The sequence below is a fragment of the Pan troglodytes genome, chromosome 13 (genome assembly GCF_028858775.2).
Source record: "Pan troglodytes isolate AG18354 chromosome 13, NHGRI_mPanTro3-v2.0_pri, whole genome shotgun sequence".
Classification (NCBI taxonomy): Eukaryota; Metazoa; Chordata; class Mammalia; order Primates; family Hominidae; genus Pan; species Pan troglodytes.
The window spans coordinates 14,553,362-14,577,759 of NC_072411.2; the positions used below are offsets into that span (position 1 = coordinate 14,553,362).

The 24,398-nt window shown below is 39.7% G+C and overlaps 1 protein-coding gene and 1 long non-coding RNA gene across 4 annotated transcripts in view; one reads left to right on the plus strand and one right to left on the minus strand.

The window, feature by feature from the left end:
• LOC107973745 (uncharacterized) overlaps positions 1-4,956 on the minus strand; it is a 39,334-nt gene extending 34,378 nt beyond the window's left edge. The window contains exon 1 of one of the 2 annotated variants that reach the window (XR_678332.4): positions 4,800-4,899. This is a non-coding gene — a long non-coding RNA (uncharacterized LOC107973745). Of the gene's footprint in view, positions 1-4,799 lie in introns of both variants that reach the window. The other variant, XR_010149690.1, reaches the window with a different exon arrangement.
• Positions 3,786-24,398, plus strand: part of ACTR3 (actin related protein 3) — a 72,583-nt gene continuing 51,970 nt past the window's right edge. Inside the window, exon 1 of one of the 2 annotated variants that reach the window (XM_024354634.3) lies at positions 3,786-4,230. In XM_024354634.3, coding sequence (XP_024210402.1) covers positions 4,187-4,230 — 44 coding nt within the window. In that variant the 5' untranslated portion in view covers positions 3,786-4,186. 2 annotated transcript variants of the gene reach the window in all.

Sequence of the window (24,398 nt, forward strand, 5' to 3'; positions counted from 1 at the left end):
CTCTACAAAAAAAAAAAAAAAAAAAAAAATTAGCCGGGTATGGTGGCGGGCGCCTGTAGTCCCAGCTACTCGGGAGGCTGAGGTAGGAGAATGGCATGAACCCAGGAGGCAGAGCTTGCAGTGAGCCGAGATCGCACTACACTGCACTCCAGCCTGGGCGACAGAGCAAGATTCCATCTCAAAAAAAAAAAGAAAAAGATATTGGGAAAACTCACTTAAACTCTATGGGCTTCTGTACCACTAAGGCTTCTCAAATTTGATGCAAGTAATGAGAACTTGCTGTGGCTAACTTAAGCCACAGGAGAAGGATACTGCAAGACTCACAAATGCTTGAAAGTTTCGGAACAGGTTTGGAAATGGGTAAGAACCAAGGACCGGGTTGACCTGAACTGAAAGGAAATTGAGGTGCTATTAGGGACAAATATGAAATGAAGGATGAACTGTCTCTGACATCCTTTGCTTCTGTGTTTGGAGATGAGTAAGCAGGGAGGGGGTGCATATGCAAACAGGGTGGTCAGAAATGCTTTGGCCGGATGTGTGACTGAAGGCTATGTGCAGCTGAAGAAGGCTGGGCCACCACAGTAGCAGAGAGGCTGACCAATTTGGCATGCAGCAAGCAGGAAGTAGAAGGGATCTTAAGCAAGCAAAGTGTTTGGGTAGACAAGATTATGAGGAATGAGCACCAATGACATTTCCAACAAGCACTGAAAGCTTCCAAATGCTTCTAACAGTTACTGCCTTTACAAACACAGGACAGTCTTGACTATGTGAGACTGTGACAGTTTCCTCATGCCTATGAAATGAGAGATAGTACTTAGCACTGACATGAGCTTCATATTTGAAGGCAGCAAACTACTGAACCACATGTAGCTTCCGAAACCAAAAGATGCAAACTGGCAGGCCACAGGTCAGATATGACATGAAGAAAAAAATTAGTTACTATCTTAGCCTAGTTTGTGCTGCTTACAGAATATCAGAGACTGGGTAATTTATAGAGAACACAAATTATTTTTCATAGTTTTAGAGGCTGGGAAGTCCAAGATCAAAGGGCCATCACCTGGTGAAGGCGTCCCTGCTGTGTCAAAACATGGTGGAAGGCATCACGTGGGCAAAAGAGAGAGAGGGAAGCGGGGGCAAACTCCTTTTTATCAGGCACCCCGTCCTGTGATTCCTTCATGAAGACAGTGTCCTCCTGGCCTAATCACCTCTTAAAGCTCCCACCTCTCAGCACTGTTGCACTGGAAATTATATTTCTCACACAGGAACTTTGGGGAACACATTCAAACCATTACAGTGACCAAAGATAAAAATGCAGATTTCAGATTTCTCTTGCGGAAGAAAAAAGGCTCTGGCAATACCAGGGCTGTATTTCCACATGGCAACAGTTGTCTGTTGCCCTCTGTTGGGTTGTGGGCTCTCACATTGCCATACCCTCCTCACGGCCCCCTTCACTCATGACAGTACCTGCCTAGACCTCGAAGCACTAGTTTCCAACCCTGCTTGAGTTAACTACTTCCATGACAACTGTGCAAGGCCAGAGTGTGGGCAGCTACCTTGAGGGCCACCGGCATGGGCTGCCCAAGTGACCGAGGGCACTAACCTCTGCTCTCGAAACTTCTTTGGTAGGATCTCTTCACTCCTGACTTACTACTTGTAACTGCTGGAAACAACCATTTATTCTACCCCTACTAAACCACATCTGTCTTTTCTGTCAGAGCCAATCTTCAAGCATATGCTTCCTCAAAAGACTTTAATTACCAGGTAGTAGAAGCGGCAGCAAAGAGTCCCCATCTAGCATCTTCTAAAATGTAGTGGAGAAACCAACGACAACGAATCCGAGACAACCAGTTGTTTGACTTCTCTGAAAACAACCTCTAAAAAAAGCCTTCTCTCGTGAATAGCTGCAGACATGCTGGGCACTAATTGATGATGATGCCCTTTAGTGAGTCTCCTCTGCACATACCTGATTCCATTTGGATGCTGGCCCTCACATACTTCTATCGGCGAACTCCGGAACACAGAATATCATACAATGTATGATTCAATCTGGACTCGCCGGAGCCATTCTCTACAAAGCAGACACAACTTTTTCTTGCCTAAATCCTTTCAAGTTGCTTTATTTTTATTTTTAAACTAATTACCATAAATCTAATTTATCAAGCTGCTTTTAAGATAAACTTTAAAATGCTTAGAGCAGTCTACAAATTCTTGCACTGTTTCACTCTTCCTTATCTCTCAGGCTTCATCTCCCATTGCATCTTCTCTGTCTCTTTCATATGGATCTTCTTTCAATTTGTGGAAGAAGCCAAGCTTGTTCCTGCCTCAGGTCCTTGACACTTGCTGTTCACTCTCCTGGGAGACTCTTCCCCCCATCTCAGCTTTTAAACACCAGCTGGTCAGACTCCTTACCCGCCTTCCACCTTCCTCTCATTCTCCCACTCCTTGCCTTCATTTCTCAGAGTCCTCCGCTCTCTTCTTTCTATTGCTCTTAACACAATTTGTCTGTTTTCCGCTAATCTGTAAACTCTACAAGAGAACTTAACTATTTTGCATCCCACCGAATATTCGGAGTCAGCACAGACCCCGTCATAATAGAGTAGGTAAGCAATGCTTACCTGTCAAATGAATGAATGAAACACCCGATTCATCCCCCAAGCCAGCTTAATACCACATTAGATGATCTTATGGACTGAATAAGACATCCTTCCTTTTAAAGAATATTTTTATTTTAGCTTCACATCAGCAAACCCCGAACGGTTCATCCTAAGATAAGCCTGGTAGAGAGGAAAGATATTAACCTTCTAGGGTCCTAAAGTGGAACTAGGAACTTATTAGATATGCAAATTCTCAGGCATTATTTCAGATAGCCCAGTCAGAGAATTCTGGGGGTGTGGCCGAGCAATCTGTTTTAACAAACCTTTCAGGTAATTCTGATACACACTAAAGTTTGAAAGGTTTCCTTAAGGCTTTCCAGTTTTCTTTTCTTTTTTGGAGGGATGGGGGGGGGGGGTCTCCCCATGTGGCCCAGGCTGGTCTCGAACTCCTAGCCTCAAGCTATCCTATCCTCCCACCTCGGCCTTCCAAAGCATTGAAATTACAGGCATGACCCACTGCGGCCCGCCTCCGTTTTTAACTTAAAAAATTTTTCTTTGGGGGGGAGCCTTAATCCTTTCTATTATCCTGCTAGTAGAATCTTACTACTCCTGAGGGTAATCTTTGTCATAATCCAAAAGCCTTGAATAAAGGCCTATTTGTATAGTTATGCAGAATATATTCCTGGGAGGTTTGCCTTCCTTAGGAGCACAGGTCGGCCCTGGGAGGTGGGGGTTGGGGGGCAGGGCTACATTCTAAAGTCCTGTAACAACGCACAAGTACAACTGAATAAAACTCGGAACAAAGGCATCAGGGCCACGGTGCAAGTCTTTGTTCATCCGTTCCCCGACTGCTCACCCTGTCTGATACCGCTCTTTTCCACCCAGAAAAGCAGCCACTCAAGTTTTAAGAATGGATGTATGCCGCGGACGTTTTCGATTAGGCCGTTTTCTCCCAGGCACTGGAGGATATTCGTGGCTGCAGGAGGCGCTTCCACCCTTTCCTCAACCTAGCAAAGAAGTAACTGAAACTAACCCAAGGGTTACAACCGAAAAGCCCCTTCCAGCTTCAGAAGCAGAACTGGAAGCTCGGATAGACTTCTCCGCCTCTACACTCCTGGAAAACCCGCAGTGGATTTCACTAACTTCAGGATCGGAGCCCAGGCAGGCGAACGTACCTTATTGCGCATGCTCGCTAGCCCCTCCCGCTCGGAGCGGAAGGGGGAGCGCTGAGGGCCTGGGCCTGGCCTGGCCGGGGCGTCGGCACCGGCGGCCATCTTGGCTTCCCGGGGAAAGGCGGCGTGAGGGGAAGAAGTTGTAGGGTGGGGGCAGGAGTGAGGAGGAGGGAAGAGAGAGGGGGAGGAGGCCGCGGCGGGGCAGGGCGGGGACTGCCTGCCTGCCTGGGTTGCGGAAGTGATAGCCGCTGACCGAGCCTGCTGCTTTCTTGCTACTGCTTCGGCTTCCCGGCTACCCCCCGGACGGTGAAGGCGGCCCAGCTGTGGATGGTCAGATAGCCCTTGTCTCCCGCCGCCAATCTCTGGCCCCTAGCAGCACGGAGCACACGGCGGCAGCAGCAGCAGCAGGCGAGGAGGAAGATGGCGGGACGGCTGCCGGCCTGTGTGGTGGACTGTGGCACGGGGTAAGGGGGCTTACGGGCGGGGGTGGGGAAACTGAGGCGGAGGAAGGAAAATGGCGGGGGAGGGAGGAGGCCGGGAAATGAATGGTGCGGCGAGGTGCCGCCGCCGGCTGTCAGTCCTAGACCCGCCGGCCAGCGAGGGGTGGGGCCCGGAGCCAGGGCCTCGCGGGTCCCCTCGTTTCTCCCTCCTAGGACTGGGGCGGGGGCGCGGGCCCGAGATTCAACCCCCAACCCTCCCAGCGGCTTTCTCCGCGCGACCCCTCCCGGCCCTTCCCCCACTACGGTGGGCAGTGCCGCCCAAAGAGCGCTGGGGACGGTCGTCTTGGGGGTGGTCCCCGGGCCCGACCCATCCGGCTTTCCTTTCCCTCCGCGCCCGTTTTTGCCAGTCGGTTTGGGGACCCAGGGGCCGAGCTCGGGGACTGGCCTGGCAGGGGAGCTAGAAAAGAGAAGCGCGCCTGGTAGGTTTTGCAAGATCGCTGTGACAACATTCTGCCCAGGGTGTGGGTGGGGAAAGGGAAGAATCGGACTCTGCAAATGGGAACCTACAGTGGGGCTTTCATTTGACCACCCACCTTCTCCTTTCGACTCCTGGTCATTTCCATCTCCCTCTGCGTTTTAACCGGTGAACCAAGTCACATTTTAATTCGAGGGAGAAACATGTCATGTGTTACTTCTGGAGCCTGAAAAAAGTCCCCCAGTGAGCAAGCGCGCTGCAACTTCCTTAGTTTTGTCAAAGCCGCTTCCTGCTTTCAGTCTTTTATACCCTTATAAGGTAGTTTTTAGTTTCCAACCTGAGCACATCTTACTAGAACTTTTAAAATTAAGCAGGTTTTAAAGAGACTGAATTACCGGTGCTTGGTGTCCATTTATATGACTTAAAAAAATGTACTTATGTTTCATGGAGTGGGGGAAAGGAAGCACCCTGGAAAATAAACTAATTTAAGTTGTATTCGTTCATTCTGTGATGGTATCTTGAAGGAAGCAGGAAGGTATAGAGGTATATAGGAATGTGTTTAAGTTGCAAATAGTTACTCGTAGATACGTAGGGTAGTTTGCGAAAACGTAGAATGGCTTTAAAGTGTGGTCGTTCATTTTGTATTAATAGACATTTTAGAGAGTTGTACCACACTCATAACTGCATAGAGAATAGACTACCCTTATTTTTATGTAGAATCACTGCTTCACGATGACATATAGGAAAGTGTTTTTTTTTTTCTGTGCTGATTACATCTCTCCAATTCCCAGAACACTCCCAGTTTTTTTTTTTTTTTTTTGAGGGGGAAGTCAGTGAGGGGTGGACTGTCAGGCTTTTTTTTTTATTATTAATTATAATTATTGATTTCATTATTGTTACTTAAAAGATTGTGTGTCCTTCACTCTTTATGTGAAATTTCTTTAATCTTCATTCTCATAACTAGCTAGTGTGGCAGTTTCTAAAATCCCAGTTAGGTAGAGAGAAACCACCAACTTCTTAATATTCTCCTAGGAAAACACTAGCCTTGGAACTTCTATGTATTTTTTTGATGAACACTTTATTTAAAAGTTTTTCCTTAATTCAGTCTCATTTCTCTGAACCAATAATTTTTTTTATTTCTCCCTTCTTAGTCTAATTGGTGAGTATTTTTATGTCTAGGTTCAGTTTTAAAATTAGATTTGGCCTGAGTCAGTAGGATAGGACTTTTCAAATGTGTTTTGTTAAAGTGACGAATATTGCTACATAATTAATGCTTTAGAAATTACTGAGTTTTCAAAAAAAAAATAGTGTAAATAATTGTGGCCCTGAGAAATAATATGGTAACATCTCAAGTAGTATGTTACTTTTCTAATCTCCATTTTCCCCCTTTTGAAATAGTTTCGAATTAGTATACAAGATGTCTCATTGAGGTAAACTGTCCTTAAGTGACCTCCTTTCCTAAAGGGCAACCTTGAATTTAAAACATGCTGAATGACCAGTAGGATCGGGAAGAGGGGTTCAATTTCACCTAGGCTATTTCTGTTTTAAAATTACGATTATCACAATAGTATATTTTTAAGTTATTACATTGGTTTCTCCAATAAGGAGAGGTTATTAACTGCACGTTGATGATTTGAATGGAACTGATTAGGAGTCCCCTTGCCACCTCACTCTCTTTTACCATTTGTCACAATCTGAAATTCCCCCTTTAGAGTTTCAGTTATTTTGGTTCTCAAAAGGCTTTTTGGTCTTACAAGTTTCCAGTGGTGCCTCCTGGGAAGTTACACCTTCAGCTTTATTTGCACATGGAGGATAAGTCCTTGAGGTTGAGGACCCTGAGATAAACATCTCTAAGTATGGCCTTAACAGGGAGCTTTTACATTTCAAAATTCTGTGGTCCCCGAATGCAAATTGTGCACCTCTAATTTGTCTAATTTTTTTTATGCTTTAGAGAATGCATTCAGCTCTTAGGTCTCTAAATTACAATTACTCACTTAGTTTAAGTAAAAAGTTATAACCTGAATCAGGTTGCTCGTTTCATTCATTATATAAATTAGGGGAAAGGTGGCTGAAAAAAAAGTGGCCATCTGTAAAACTTGATCGTCTTAGATAGGAAAGCTGTTAAGAGTTAGGAAACTTGAAACTTAATCCCAAAACTTTTAGGGATCGTCCAGCAAAACTCAACATATGAATCACCTAGATTCAGGTCATAAAAGAGAATACTTATTTTGAAAACAATTTGAAAAGAAATCATTCACATTGATACCCTTATCTACACACTTTTTTGGTCTGTATTGGAAAGCATGGTAAAATACAATTGGGGCACATAGATTCCCATTGGTGGCTTGAAAACTAAATAACAGAACTCAAACCTGCTGTTACTGGTGAGAAAAGCATTTTCTTTAAAAGGCATTCACAAACATTTTTTAAAAAAACATTGTAACACTTGTACGATCATCCTAAGGTTTTTTTTTTTTTCTGGGCGGTGGAAGGGATCGTTTTTTAAATGTGTTTTTTGCTTTTTTTGGTTTGTTTGTTTGTTTGTTTGTTTTGAGATGGAGTCTTGCCCTGTCGCCGGGCTGGAGTGCAGTGCCACGATCTCGGCTCACTGCAACCTCCACCTCCCAGGTTCAAGCTATTCTCCTGCCTCAGCCTCCCGAGTAGCTGGGACTACAGGCACATGCCACCACATCCAGTTAATTTTTCTATTTTTAGTAGAGATGGGGTTTCACCATGTTGACCAGGATGGTCTCCATCTCCTGACCTCGTGATCCACCCGCCTCAACCTCCCAAAGTGCTGGGATTACAGGTGTGAGCCACTGCGCCCAGCCTTAAATGTTTTTTTTTAAATGCATGTTTTTACTCAAGTTTCTCCATCATTCAAGCCAAATGAGGGCGCTCCTTATTAACTCCTTGTTATATCGTAGCTTGGTTACAGAGCTGCATTGTGAATTTCCTTTTCCCTTTTATGTCTTTTTTTTTCCCCTGGTAAATAAAATATTGGTAAATTAGTTCCACTGATTATGATAGCAGAGGTTAATATAGCCCTATGGTCAAAGTCTTGGATATATTCATATCTGGAGCGGATTAAGGAATTTTGCTAACTGACTTCAACTTCTTAGCAATCTTAAAATGTAAGCTTAAATATCTTGTAGGAGTCAGTGAAAGAGGAGCATGTTCATCTTGTGGCCACAATTCAGCAATTAGTGCAGATAAGAATGATCTTGTTTGAAGAGCCGTGGGGAAAAGCTGGGTAAATGAAGGAAGGTGTATGTGGGAAGTTCATGTTTCTTCCATGAATTCTGTGCGTATTGTTTAATAATAATGCTGTTTCTTTTTTTTTTTTTTTTGAGATGGAGTTTTGTTCTCATCGCCCAGGCTGGAGTGCAGTGGCATGATCTTGGCTCACTGCAACCTCTTTCTGCCTCCTGGGTTCAGGTGATTTTCTGCCTCAGCCTCCCAAGTAGCTGGGATTATAGGCGCCCACTACCACGCCCAGCTAAATTTTGTATTTTTAGTAGAGACAGAGTTTCACCATGTTGGCCAGGCTGTTGAACTCCTGACCTCAGGTGATCCACCCACCTCATCCTCCCAGAGTGCTGGGATTACAGACGTGAGCCACTGCACCGGCTTAATAATGCTATTTCTTTAGCCATCTCCAAAGGCAGAAATATTCACAATAGCTTCTTAACCAAAAAGCACTCATTGAAATTCTTATTCCTTGATGAGTCATGCTTTGCATGCTGTTTGAAGTAAGTACAACAGACATGCTCCTAGTGAGAAGTCAGACTCTTACTTAGACTTAGCGGAAAACTCTCCCTCCTTTCCTGCCTGCCAATTTTGTGTTGAAATATTGACTTTGGATTGCAAATACTATATTGCGGTGAACGAACTTTCAGGCTTATTGTAAAACACAGTTCAGAATTTTAGGCACAGAACGGAAAGGTCCTGTGGAGGACCTGCTGGCCATGCTTTCTGTGACAGCTATTTTTTAACCTAATTTTATAAGTGAAAAAACAGAATGAGAGAATTTAAATTACCTTTTTGATGCCGTCTACCTGGCAGGTGGTTCGATCTGCTATTTGGACCTGAGTTCTTCTTTATTTAAGTCCTGTGTTCTTTCTGTTAACACTCCGGGGACTCCTGACTGCCTTTTCAGAACTTTATGTGTTGCTTCATTGTTGTTAGTAAAGTTAACTGTATTTCTGTTTAAAGAACTCTTACAAAAAAAAATCTCAGCCTTATGAATTTGATTCACCTGATTAGAGAAAACCCTCTGTGTAATCTTTACTTGGTTTAGGTCCCCCCCCCCACCCCCCCGCCGATATGTGAATGCCTAGACTATTTCCTTGTTACTTTGCTTAAATTTAATCTCTAGAAAAAAATTACTCTGTAGGTTGTGTTTCTCAGGAAATAATAATAGCTAGCATTTATCGAGAATTGTATGTCAGCCCCTGTGCTAAATGCTTTATATTATCTCATTAACTTTCACAACAACCTGGAAAGTATTATCTTTGTTTTATAGGCTAGAAAATTTAGTCTTAAGAGAGGTTAAGCTACTTACCCAAGATACTGTAGCAAGTAAGTATGGCAGAGCCACTACACTAGATCTTCCTTCCGTAGAAGATGAACGTTTGACATGGCTTGGTGCATAGTAGGAATTCAAATCTTTGTTGTATGAATGAATGAACAAGAATTAGGAGTATGGTTTTTAAAAAAACTATGCATCAGAAGCACCCCATACCCAGTGACTCAGAATCTCAAGGGTTGGACTATGAATATTCATTTACATAGGCTTCCTAGATGATTCTTCAGCAGCCCATTCAAGGGCTAACTTTGCAGAAATTCTGAAACCTGGTATTGGTGGTGGAGTTGGAGCAGAAGAGATAAGTTAGGAAAAGATTGTTTTTTTCCTTTCTTTTTACGTTTCTTCTGGCAGTTATATTTTGTGTTATTTTATTTACGGGTAGCAAAGGCTTTGTAGTTATCTGTTGTTGAGTTCAAGCTCTATCACTTAATAGCTATATGACTTTATACACTTCAACCTCTGCAGGTCTTATTTCTTCCCACCTGTAATTTGGAGATGATAGTGTATACCTTATAGGTTTTTTTTGTTTGTTTTTGAGACTGGGTCTCTGTTGCCCAAACTGGAGTTCAATGGCAAGATCATGGCTCACTGCATCCTCAAACTCCTATGTTCAAGCTGTCTTCCTGCCTCAGTCCCCCGAGTAGCTGGGACTACAGGCACATGCCACCATGTGTGGCTACTTTTAAAAATTTTTTGTAGAGATGGGGTCTCACCGTGTTGCCTCAGGCTGGTCTCAAACTTCTAGCACAAGTAATCCTCTTGCCCTGACCTCTTAAAGTGTTGAGATTACAGGAGTGAGCGACCATGCCCAGTTTTGTTTTGTTTTGTTCTGTTTTTTGATAATGCTTGAAAATGGTTCAGCACAGTGCCTGGCACACAGTAAGGGCACAATATATTTTAAATATAATAATTGGTTGGCTTTCTTTTTTTTTTTGAGTTTAAGTTCTTAAAGAAAGGAATACAGTGTGTTATGCTTATTTTCTTATCTCCTGCAGGCCTTGGCCTGCCTACCACACACAGTTCTCTGCACAGTCAAAATGTTTTTGCTGATTTGAGAGATTGAAGGAGGTATAGCTGGGACTTGGCAGTTGATTCCAGTGGATTGTAAATAGGCATCAATGAATAGTTTAAGATTGTAAGCCTGAGTGATTGGGACAATAAGGGAGTTAGTTTTAAGAAACTGAGTAAAATTGGAATTTGTTGTTGAATTTGGAATGATGATTTATAATTGGAAACATTCTAGAGGAAATTAGAAATACAGGACCTTTGGGAATGAAGGTGGATATTTGGGAATCATAATTTGTTAACTGAAGCTAATAAGATGAGAGCATTCAGAGAGAAAAGAACGGAAAGATTGACTATCAGTTTCCCTTCTTTAAAAAAATTGTGGATATGTGATCTAGCTTCTTGAGCATCACAGTGACTGATTGGCTCGTGGTAATTGATTGCTATGCTGACAATCTTATCTCCACCTATGTCATTCAGTTTTCTAAGAGGCAAAATCCTTAATCAGGAGGAGAGTTTAGCTCTAGCTAAATTTCCCTTGTCCAGCATGCTCCTGCTCCCCCAACTTGTGGAAACAGCTAAAGGATTGGACTAGGAGCAGAAGTTTGGAATGGTTAAAATGTAGCAACATGTGTTTCCTGAAACAAAATTCCACTATAATAAAAAAGCATTTGAATGCTCCCCTGTAATTCTGTTGGAGCTTGTCGCCTTTTTTATGACACAACCATAATCAGTGATAGACAGTAGCATAAAGAAGCAAGAGCAAAGCAATTAAGTAATAATAGCACTACAAAAATGTGTGCTGTAGCTTACCAAGCACAACATTTATGAATTATTAGGAGATAAGGTGCTGTTATTGGATTGTTTTAAATTTAGTTCTTTGAAATAGGATAGTGACTAATATTAGTTTGTGTGCTGATTTTATAACTTTATATGGGCCTTTATATCAGGAAACAACGTAACCTACATAATTGACTAATACCAGAGCAAAAAAAAGAAAAAAAATTCTAGTTTTTTTAAAGGACGATTTTGCAGAATTTTAATAATAATTTTGTTTCAGAATTTTCAAAATTCTTTCCAAACTGTCGATTTAAACTCAAGCCATTCTTACATACTCCTTGGAACCAGGAAAGGAATAGCTTGAATTTGTGTGGCCAGATGTATTTTTTTTTTGTTTTTTGAGGCAGAGTGTTGCTCTGTCACCCAGGCTAGAGTGCAGTGGCGTGATCTTGGCTCGCTGAAACCTCTGTCTCCAGGGTTCAAGCTATTCTTCTGCCTCAGCCTCCCGAGTAGCTGGAATTATAGGCACCTGCCACGACGCCTGGCTAATTTTTGTGTTTTTAGTAGAGACCGGGTTTCACCATATTGGCCAGGGTGATATTGAACTCCTGAGCTCAAGTGATCCACCCGTCTCGGCCAGATGTATTCTTTCAGCTTTCCTTCTGCTCCCCAACCCTAATACATACCTGAGAAGAATATTCATCTGTTCGGATACTCAACATGCCATCTTTTCCTCCTGCCGAAGGACACTGCCGAAACGTTTTATTTTTAAACATTTTGTCCTTGCTTTAAGACTTTGTGTCATTTGTGAAAATGCAATGCTCTTGGGAAGGGTTTCTGTGCTTTTCAGTATTTAGTGTAAAGGAGAGGTTACAATGAGGAGGAGAATTAGGGTGCAGAAGACCTTGTAGTTTAGGGTTGGCTTAATCTACTGTAAACATGTAAACCATGTTTTTAGTATTAGTGTATGACAGGACACAAGTGTTTGCCTAGTTATAGAGATTATTTTAGTTAAATCTAGTGTGCTTCTGCTATAAGCATTTTTAAAATTCAGTTACTCAAGGGTACAAATATAGCATTTAATGTGTATTTGTGAAACTTGCTTTAGTGAATTAAGGGAAATGCCTAATGACTCACACAGAATTATAGAGCTGAAAAGGGATTTTGAGAGATAATTTAATCCAGTCTTCATTTACAAATGAAACAGAGGCTCAGAGTTGAGAAATGTCTTTTGGGAGTGTTCCTAATTATTAATTGATAGTATTGTTGAGTTCTCTTAAATTTTCTTGTTGAGTTCACATTTATGAGTTAATAGTTGAAATTAAGTAATTGGAATAACATAATGTATTTTATTTATAGTTAAAGTAGTTTTGGTTGAGGCCTGCATCAGAATTCTTCAGTGTTTCGTTGTAATGCAGAGGCATACTGTATGGCACACATGAGAAACTAATTTTATGGTTCCCAATAATAATGTTTTAAACCAAGTTTAGAGATATTTTAAAAGTTGTGCTCTGTAGGTGCCAGGACAGATGACTTTCATAAAATGAATGCTCTTTTTAAAAAAATTTTTCTTTATGGTTTCAGAGATTTATATCTTTGGATTTTAATTATTAAAGATGTATTAAATGGGATGTGTACCAATCAGCCATTTCAAGGCCCTTTGCACGTTTTGTTTTGGATGTTATTACCTTTTCAGAAGCCCTGTGAGGTAGTTACTATTATAAATAATCCCATTTTAAAGATAAGTAGTAGATTTAGAATTTTAGTCCTGGGGTAGTCTCATTCCAGAGCTCACTGCTCTACTGTTCCCTAATTGAGATACATCCAAGGAGAGTGGTCAAATTATTAGTCCAGTTTTTAAGTGTCCATTTTATACATACTTAAACCCAAAGCTACTAATTTTTAGTACAAATATGAAACATATAGGGAGGTCTTAGTGACCAGTTCACTGATTTGATTAACCTGTAACACATTAAAGTGAAATATGGATTTGCTTACTGCTTATTTGAGTATTGCAAGGACTGATAATTGCTGATAAATTCAGGGCAGCTCAAGGAAATGATGCTAATTACATATATCTTCAAAAGGAAGGCATACATATTTCTGAAGCTGCAATTTGAAAATGAATAATCTCCACTGATGCATTACTTACTGTAATTATTTTACTCACTATGTATTATGTGCTCATTAATGACTGCACAAAACACATATGAAAGTAAAAAAATAGAAGAACTTAAAGTAATCAAGTATTTATTTCAGTCTCAGTTCTGTGCTGAACACTATGGTATATACAAGAAAACTAAGGCATGATTTTATACTTGAGGTTTACAGTTTAGTTTCAAAGATGAAACTAATATGTGTGAAATAATTATGGATGGCTTACTAGCATTTAATTGTTTGGGCAGATTAATAAGGGCTGTCGTATTTGGAGGATGATTTATGAAGAAGCTGAACTTGATCAGATCCTTGGAAAAGCATAAATAGGATGTGATAGATATATGGGAAGAAGGACTTCAAATCTAGGATGTGAGCTAAATTGAAAGCTCCGTAGTGGCAGGGATTATTTCTTTTTTGTTCATTCTCTATTCAAGTGATAGCGTCCTGCATAGTATTTAATAATGCCCAGCAAATATTTTACTGATAAAGGGAAGTCATGAAGGAGTTTCAAAGTATTTGGGGGATGGATCAGTTAGGAAATTGCCCTGCCTGGAATTCAGATATTTCTGTTGGAAGCTGCGGGACAGCAAGTAGTTTATTTACTCATCTTGCCTTATTTCAGAAGGATTTTAAATGGGGCAGAATGGTTTGCGATTTATTTGATAGACAGTAGTGGATTGTGTAGATCATTAAGCAAAAGAGTGATAAAAGGTAAATTTATGCCCTATTAGTCTGGGTCTAGTATTTTATTTTATACAGCTTTATTGAGTTATAATTCACATACTGTAAAGTTTACTCTTTTAAAGTGTGTAATTGAGTAGTTTTTAGTATAGTCACAAGGTTGTGCAACTATTTCCAGTCAATTTCATTTTTTTTTAATGCCTGGATGCCACTTATTGGAATCCAGTCAATTTTAGAACATTTTCATGACCCCAAAAAACCCCACACCCAGTAGCAGTCACTCTCCGTTACCTGTACCCTCAACCCTTAGCAAACACTAATTTACTTTCTGTCTTTATGGATTTGCCTATTTTGGCCATTTCATGTAATTGGAATCATACAATTTGTGGCTTTTTGTGACTGATTTCTTTCATGGGGCAAGTGCTGACTGCTGTAGTCGTTGTCTTCAGTGGTGATGGATGTATAGCAAAGGGACTGGGAAAACGTTGAGAATCTTTGAAAGCAAAATTAAAGGAATGGGTAGAGGGATAAAGGAAGGCCTATGGATAAAGGAAAATCATCTTGGGAAGGAAATGTTTACCAAATACTTAGTGAGTTTTATTCACTGTTAGGTCCTTTAATCCTTACGACAACCTCATGAATTTAGTTTTATTCCCGATGCATTAGGGCTAGTCTATGATCACAGGATCACAGGCTAGTAAATAGTGGAACAAGCATTCACTCATGTCTTTTTTATTTCAAGGTTCATGTTCTCCCCACTAGTGAAAAGGAGTTAAGATTTTAAGGTTTAGGCTTGAAGGGACCAGGAGAATGTTTCTGTTGACACACAGAGTAGGCGTCCAGGTTCTTCACTCAACAGTCCATCAGTATTTTTGTGTCAGGTTAAACATTGACTTGCATGTCGTGAGAAAAATGTTGGAGGGAATTGGAAAAGTTTTTTAAACCATTGCTGTTTATCTTTATAGCTAATATTGTCTTACTCTACTTGACAAATTTCCCTGTGAATCAGCCACTGCATTCTTGTTTTAAAAGTTTCTGGCTGGGCACGGTGGCTCATGCCTGTAATCCCAGCACTTTGGGAGGCCGAGGCCGCAGATCACCTGAGGTCGGGAGTTTGAGACCAGCCTGACCAACATGGAGAAACCCCATCTCTACTAAAAACACAAAATTAGCTGGGCGTGGTGGCACATGCCTGTAATCCCTGCTACTTGGGAGGCTGAGGCAGGAGAATTGCTTGAATCCAGCTACTCGGGAGGCTGAGTCAGGAGAATCGCTTGAACCTGGGAGGCAGAGGTTGTGGTGGGCCAAGATCGCGCTGTCGCACTTCAGCCTGGGCAATAAGAGCGAAACTCTGTTTCAGCAACAACAAAGTTTCTAACACCAAATTACCTTTTTGGGCTTTGGTATTGTATGACGAAAACTGGGTAAGCTGAGAATTAAGATATTATGGGAGTAGGCATTGGGATCAATTAGTAAACTCTATTTTCATTTGGGATTTATTTGGTAATCATATCTTACATAAAATTATATAAGATGTACTTTATTTTTATGATATGGTAAGAGTATAAGCAAGTCATTCATATTAGGATAGAATTATTTGAACTTTAGTGGTTGTCAGTGTTAAGGTTTTGGAAAGAGTTGTGCTAGATCATTAAAGTCTCTTCTATCCTTAAGCTCTGGGGTCTTATATTTATTTTGTTATATCATTTCATTTGTTGAACTATTGAAAGTTAAAACTTGTTCCGTATGTAGAGGCACAGGCAGAGTAGATTTAGCATCATTCTTAAGGGCCCTGTAATTTTCAGAATTGTAATGGAACATTGGCTTCAAAGTCACCACTGTATTAGCCCCTAGCAAGAGAGTGTAATTATACATGTTTTAATGTACAAGCATTTGCAATTTGTAAAATTAAAAATAATATCCAAGGCAAAGGATGTTAATGCTTTTACAATACAGGCATAAGTTGTTTTACTACTGAAAAAGATTCTATTAATGGATTTCTTTTAGGTAAGTACAATCAATAATATAACAGATAACTGCATTTGTTAGAATTATGACCCATCAACATTTAATTATACTTAATCTTTCTTGTTTTAAGGAACAAAAGAGCATTATTGATGACTGTCCCCAAATCCACTTCCCCTTTCCTCAGAGGCAGTTACTGTTGTGACAGACTCGCCTTTTTTTTTTGTATAAAACTCATCTTTCTTTTGCTGTTGATTTCTGCCAGTCCAGCCTCCTCTCTCACCTAGCCTTCTTATATTTCTACTATTATTCTTCTAGTCACCAAGGCTTTGATAGCTTCAAAAGTGCTTTTGAATTCTTTTCTCTATATTCCTTTCTCTAAGCAAGTTGTTTTTCTTTTTTTTTTTATGTAAAATGATGTATTATATATTTTATACAAGCAAATTGAGTACAGCTAAACCTCAGCTACAGGATTTTAGAGTACAATAGCAAGTTGTTTTTTAAGTCCCTTACCATCTCCCTTTCCCAGCCAAAATCAGCATTGTAGATTTTTTTCATTACTGCCATAGTAAGAGCTTTTCTATATATTTAACTTGTTTCTCTAGATCACAAAGAAACATTTTTGGTTTAGTTTTTTTTTTTCTTTTTGGAGACAGAGTCTCGCTCTGTCACTCAGGCTGGAGTGCAGTGACGTGATTTTGGCTCCCTGCAACCTCTTTCTCCCGGATTCAAGCGATTCTCCTGCCTCAGCCTCCTGAGTAGCTGAAATTACAGGTGCCCGTCACCACGCCTGGCTAGTTTTTGTATTTTTAGTAGAGTTGGGGTTTCGCCATGTTGGCCAGGGTGGCCTCAAACTCCTGACCTCAGGTGATTGCCCGCCTGGGCCTCCCAAAGCGCTGGGATTACAGGGATGAGCCACTGCTTCTGGCCACAACATGGTGTTTTGATATAAGTAAACCTTGTGTCAGGAGTCTTACAATCAAGCTAATTAATGTATTTGTTACCTGACATAGTTACCTTTTTTGTGTGATGACACTTAAGATCGCCTTTAGGCAAATTTCAACTGTAAAATACTGTATATTATTAACTGTGGTTACTATGCTATAGCTTAGATCACTAGTGTACTTATTCAGCTTATAACTGGAAACTTGTACACATTGATCAACAGCTCTCCAATTCCTCCATTTCCCAATACCTGGCAACTCCCATGCTACTTATTTATCAGGTTCTATTTTAGATCCCCATATATGAGTACATTGTTTTCCTTATCTTTGATTTTCAGTGGTTTGTGCCTAAGTGTGGTTTTCTTTATATTTATTCTGCTTGGGTGTTCTTGAGCCTCTTAAATCTCTAAATTTCTGTCTTTCCCTAAATTGGGAAAATTTTTAGCTACTATTCCTTTTTATTTGTTTGTTTCTGAGACTGAGTCTTGCTCTGTTGCCCAGGCTGGAGTGCAGTGGTGCAATCTTGGCCCACTGCAACCTCTGTCTCCCAGGTTCAGCGATTCTTGTGCCTCAGCTTCCTGAGTAGCTGGGATTACAGGCTTACACCACCATGCTCGGCTAATTGTCTTTTTTGTTTTTGAGACGGAGTCTCGCTCCGTTGCTGGGCTAGAGCGCAGTAGCGCGATCTCGGCTCACTGAAACCTCTGCCTCCTGGGTTAAAGCAATTCTCCTGCCTCAGCCTCCCATAATTTATTTTTAGTAGAGATGGAGTCTCGCCGTGTTGGCCATGCTGGTCTTGAACTCCTGGCCTCAAGTGATCTACCCACTTCGGCCTCCCTAAGTGCTGGGATTACAGGCGTGAGCCACCCCGTCTGGCCTGTCACTATTCCTTTTTAAAAATATTTTTACTACACTCTCTTCTCCTTCTGGGACCTAAGTGTGTCACTTTTTTTTTTTTTTTTTTTTTTTTTTGAGACAGAGTCTTACTCTGTTGCCAAGGCTGGAGTGCAGTGGTTTGATCTCAGCTCACTGCAAGTTCCGCCTCCTGGGTTCACGCCATTCTCCCGCCTCAGCCTCCTGAGTAGCTGGGACCACAGGTACCTGGCACTGCACCCGGCTAATTTTATTATTGTGTTTTTAGTAGAGACGGGGTTTCTCCTTGTTAGCCAGGATGGTCTCGATCTCCTGACCTCGTGATCTGCCCACCTCGGCCTCCCAGAGTGCTGGGATTACAGGTGTGAGCCACTGCGCCTGGCCGCGTGTGTCACCTTTTTGATATTGTCCTTGATGAGTCCCTGAAGCTCTTTCCTTTTTCTTTGTTTTCTTTCCCCCCGATTTCAGAATGAATAATTTCTACTGCTTGGCCTTTATTTTCATTTATCTGGTGATATTTCCTTTATTATCAATTACAGGTCTATGTTAATACTCATTGTTGATTGGAAGTCTTTATCTGATAATTCCAGCATTTGGGTCATGTTAGAATTGCCTTCTGTTGAGTGTCTTCTCCCAGGAGAATGGGTTATGTTTTCCTGGTTCTTCCTATGTGAAGTAATTTTGGTTTGTATGACTATAACACTCTTGTTTATTCATTCTCATGTTAAACATTTGTTTTTCTTCCAGTTTTGGGTCTTTATGAACTATTCTGTTGTGAACACACATGTACACAATTGTGTGGACAACTGTTTTTATTTTTCTTGTTTCTAGTAGATTCTAACTAGAGGTAGAATTCCTGGGTCAGATGGTAAGTGATAGTGAAATTGTTTTCGTAAGTGGCTGTATCATTTTGCATTCTAACTAGTAATGTTTTTTCTTTTGTTGTTGTTGTTATACAACCCTCCCTCCAACTAGTAATGTTTGAAAGCACCTCAGTGCACTTTTAATTTGCATTTTAAAAATCCCATGGAGTTGAGTCTCTTTTCATTTAATAACCATTTCTGTTGTTCTGGGAATGGTTAGTGTCTTTTTGCCTTTCCTTCTTTTGTTTCCTCCCTTCCTGTCCTTCCCTCCCTTGTCATTAACATCTAGGTACCCTTTATATGTTAAAGAGATTATATCTGTCTAGATAATTTGTGTAGATAATTTTTCTCTGTTACTCATTTTTCTTTTGGCTACTTTGGGTGTGTTTTTGTAAAGAAGTTTTTAATTTTTACATAGTTGAAATAACCTTTTATAGTGTATGGGTTTTAAGTTATAGTTAGAAAGTCTCCTGCACTCCAGGGTTATAAACTATATCACATTTTCTTTTAAACTTTATATTTGATACATTTAGATTTATCCTGCTTTAACATGTGCAGTAGGTATCCAGTATTATTTTCTTGGTGGTAACTGCTGAGGCTGGCAGGTCACGAGGTCAGGAGTTCAAGGCCAGCCTGGCCAACATGGTGAAACCCTGTCTCTACTAAAAATACAAAAATTAGCTGGGCATGGTGGTGGATGCCTGTAGTCTTAGCTACTTGGGAGGCTGAGGCAGGAGAATCGCTTGAACCCAGGAGGCAGAGGTTGCAGTGAGCCGAGATGGCGCCACGGGACTCCAGCCTAGGCGACAGAACAAGACTCCGTCTCAAAAAAAAAAAAAATTTTTTTTTTTGTGGTATAATACTCATAAAGTTTACTGTTTAACTATTTCTAAGTGTGCAGTTTAGTGGCATAAAGTACATTCACATTATTGTCTAACCATCACCATCCTCCATGATCCATAACTTTTTTATCTTCCCAAACTGAAACTCTGCCCATTAAACAGTAACTTCCCGTTCTCTCCTCACATGCGAAGTCCCAGGCAAATACCATTCCACTTTCTGTCTTTATGAATTTGACTTTTCTAGGTACCTTCTATAAGTGGAATTGTACAATAGTTGTCCTTTTGTGATTGGCTTATTTTACTTATAATGTATTCAAGGTTCATCCATGTTGTAAGCATGTATCATGTGTTTCCTTTTTGAGGCTGAATAATATTCCATTGGAAGTATATATCATATTTTGTTTATCCATTCACATGTTGATGGATGCTTGGGTTGCTTCCACCTTTTAGCTATTGCAGATATTGCTGCTATGAACATGCATGTACAAGTACCTGTTCAAGTTCCTGCTTTCAGTTCTTTTGGGTATATACCCAGAAGTGGAATTGTTGGGTCGTGTAATTACTGTATTTAATTTTTGGAGGAACTATTTTATAGTTTTCCACAGCATTGCACCATTTTAAACTCTCACCAGCATTGCACAAGGGTTTCAGTTTCTTTACATCTTCCCCAACATTTGTTATTTTCTTGATAATAGCCATCCTAATGGGTGTAATGGGGTATTTCATTCTGGTTTTGATTTGCATTTTCTTTATTATTAGTAAGGTTGAACATCTTTTCTTGTGTTTATTGGCCATTTGTATATTTTCTTTGGAGAAATGTCATTACAGGTTGATTGCTGATTTTTCAGTTGGGCTTTTTTTGGTTGTTGTGTTGTTCTTTATTCTGGATATTAATCCCTTACAGATAGTGATTTGCAAATATTTTCTCCCATTCTGTGGATTGCCTTTCCACTGTTGATAGTGTCCTTTGATACACAAGTTTTTAATTTTGATGAAGTTTTTCTCTTTTTTTCTTTTGTTGCTTGTGCTTTTGGTGTCATAGCCAAGAGATCATAGCCAAATTTAGTATCATGAAGCTTTTCACCTTATGTTTTTTTTCTAAGAGTTTTATAGTTTTAGCTCTTGTGTTTAGGTCTGTGATCAACTTTGAGTTAACTTTTGTGTATGGTGTAAGGTAAAGGTACAACTTCATTCTTTTGCATGTGGATATCCAGTTTTCCAGCACCATTTGTTCAAAAGACTGTCCTTTCTTCATCTTAGTAGTTATGGCATCCTTGTTAAAAATCATTTAATTATATATGTGAGAGTTTATTTCTGGGCTCCTGATTCTGTTAGTTCTTATGCCAGTACCATACTGTTTTGGTCACTATAGCTTTGTAGTAACTTTTAAAATGAGGAAGTGTGAGATCTCCAACTTGGTTCTTTTTCAGGATTATTTTGGCTATTCAGGATCCTTTGAGATCCATATGAATGTTAGGATGGATTTTTCTATTTCTGCAAAAATGTTATTAGGATTTTGATGGGAAATGCTGGAATCTGTGGATCGATTTGGGTAAATAGCTTTCAGATATGAAAGTTTGTCCCACGTCTGAATTCTGTACTAAATGCAATTATCCAGATGGCAAATTTAAGAAAAAATGAAGCCATTTAAACTTATTTTTAAAGCTTATTAGGAGGGAATGAGATCAGGTTGTTTACTAGCTGTCCAAAAGAGAGTTTTTGCTAAATGTAACTTAGAGCAGGGGAGAAGCTGCTTTTATGAATTACTTTTTTGTTTATTTTTTATTGTAATTTTATAATAATTTTTTAAAGACGGGGTCTTGCTCTGTTGCCCAACTGAAGTGCAGTGGGGCAGTCATAGCTCCTCCATGGCTCAAGTCATCCTCCCTGCCTCCCAAGTAGCTAGGACTACAGGTGTGAGCTGCTATGTCCAGCTGATTTTTAAATTTTTTGTAGAGATTTGGATCTTGATTTGTTGCCCAGGCTGGTGTTCACCTCTTGTCCTCAAGTGACCTTCCTGCTTTGGCCTCCCAAAGTGCTGGGACTACAGGCGTGAGCCGTCACACCCAGCTCATAAATGACCTTTTTGAATATCCAGGAAATCTTTACAGAAAATTGCAAGGGCTGTAGAAAAATAAATTATACTGATAGGATTTATAAATTCAAAGCAAAAATTTATTTTGGAAAAGTAAGGTTAAAAGTGGGTTGTTGGCCACGCACGGTGGCTCACAGCTGTAATCCCAGCACTTTGAGAGGCTGAGGCTGGCTGATCACCTGAGATCAGGAGTTGGAGACCAGCCTGACCAACATGGAGAAACCCTGTCTCTACTGAAAATACAAAATTGGCCAGGCATGGTGGCGCATGCCTGTAATCCCAGCTACTTGGGAGGCTAAGGCAGGAAAATCGCTTCAACCCAGGAGGTGCAGAGGTTGTGGTGAGCCGAGATCTCGCCATTGCACTCCAGCCTGGGCAACAAGAGCAAAACTCTGTCCCAAAAAAAAAAAAAAAAAAAAAAAAAAAGTGGGTTGCTGTGATACACTTGGTCAGTATCCTGAAGAACATCATTATTCTTTAGAGAGCAACAAACATGTGTATATGCTTAGAGAAATGCTTAATAGGAAAGTCATTTGAAACCTATTTGTATTATTACAAAAATATTTGAACTTTGTGTCACTGAAAAACAAGAGCCTTGAATTTAAAGATAGTGATTACATCCTTAAATTACAATTTAAAAAGTTCATATGTCAAATGCCAATTAGCTGTTAGCAGTTTTTTTTTTTTTTTGTCAAAGAAAAAGCGAGAGAAACTTCTACCATCTACTTGTACAAAACTTCTTCTTTATGGTGACTATCGATTTTTTAGAGTTCATAAAAATATCTTAAGGATAATATGTAGGTATTTCATGTGTAAAACTCAATAGAATTGGTAGGTTAATGGAGGCTAGTTTACATTTGAAAAGCTTTTATTTTGGAGTTTTAAATAAATTTAATATTTAATATACTTTCTAATTTTTTTCTTTTTCTAATAACAATTTTCAAACCTCTTCCTCTCCTTAAATATTTCTCATCTCACATATAAGCATTAAAGTAGTTTTATATGAGCATTAAAAAGTATTTTTTTAGTCTGAGATTTCTACGGTTGTGTTCTTATTTTTAAAATTATTGCAATGTATTTTCTGTACGCTTATTCTCTGAACTTTGACTTGTGTTTTTTTAAATTTTCAAATCTTAATTTTTAAAGTTTGCTAGTAGTATAAAGCGAGTGGTTTTAAAGAGTGATTTTTTTTGTCATTCAGCACTTTACTCCCTGCTGGAGAAAATGTGACTTTTTGAAGGTTGAGCCTTCAAAACCTTTTTTAAAGTTTAGGAGATAACTTTATTTTTTTAGATTGTGTCCTGTACCACATTTTTTTTGAGCCAGGAACCAAATTAGCTTTTAGAGTCTAAGCAACTTATGAAGTTAAGTAAACTGTGATATTTCCCCTCATATTTTTTAAGAATTGGTGAAAATATTGTTGTCTATGATTATTATCAAATGCTGTAATTTAGCAGTCTGCCTAACTAATGTAGACAGACTTTACATGATTTAGTTCTTTTGGGATATTTAAAATTTAAATCTAAGGTAGTAGAACATTAGTTACTGCTCCCCAAAATGTAGTAGATTATTTTGCTGTGGCATTTAAAATACATTAGAAGTGATTAAATAAATTATGGTATATCCATACAATTGGATACTGTATGCATTTATTCTTGTGTTTTGAGAAGAGCATTTTTGTTTTGATTACATATTGACTGTTTTGTATTAGGTTCATTTGATCCTTTTGGTGTTTATTTTGAAAGTAATTCATTGATGAATATACTCAGCCTAGGAAATTTGATTTTGGCCAAGAATGGGGTCTTGATCAGTCTGGTAAGCTGGTTAAATGAATGTTTCTTAAGGGAATTTCTACTGTAATGTGGTCTGTACTTCAAATATTACTGTAATATTTAGGAGATGATATTTACACACATAAAAATATGTGTGGCTTATGGTTGAAATGAAGAGTAGTCGAAAGAAAGGATGCCTGATAGTTAAAATGATCAGGAAAGACTTCCTGGAGAAGTTTTAAGTTGTGATAAAAGTTTTTTTTTTGTTGTTGTTGTTGTTTTTTGGGAGGGTGCAGTGTAAGCGTAGATAATATGTGAGGGGGGAATAGGGAATAGACAAGATATAAGGGAAAAAAGAGTAGCAGGTGTAGTATGCTTAGAGCTGGGTTTATGTAAGCAAGTGATAGCAGATGCTTATAAAAATTGGAAATGATTATGGAGAACTTTCATATTCAGCTGAAGGAATCAGAGAATGATATAATTGTTCATGTGGATGGGCCTTTAGGAACAGTTTTACAATGAACAATTTTACAGAAATGGAAACAAGCTTGTACTTAATCTTGTAGGCAGTAGAGCATCATTTGAAGATTTTTGAGTTAGGCCGTTTGAAATTGGGAAATATGTATTTGGTCTTCAACTCCATTTTCGGACATACAACTCCTATAATTCTTAGAAACTCCAAAGTGATGTCTGTTTGAGTGCTAATGGGATGACTGTTGGCTGGCAGCCCCTAGGTAACTTCAAGATGGGGCTGGTCACTTGAAAGACCAAGGCATGATTAGTGAGTTGGGACTTCCAGCCCCACCCTCCAGCCACTGGGGCTGAAGGTTAAGTTGATCACCAGTGGCCAATGGTTTAATCAATCCTGTCTATGCACTGAAGCCTCTATAAAAACCCAAAGGACAGAGTTTGGAGAGCTTTCAGATAGCTGAACACATGGAGGTTCTGGGAGGGTGGTACGCTCGAGAGGGTGTGGAACGTCTACGTCTCTTCCTACACACCTCACCCTGTGTGTGTCTTTATCTGTATGCTTTGCAATATTATTTATAATAAACCAGCTAATGTGTTTCTCTGAGTTTTGTGAGCCACTTTAGCAAATTAATTGAACTCAAGGAGGGAGTATGGGAAACTCATCTTCAAGCAGGTGAGTCA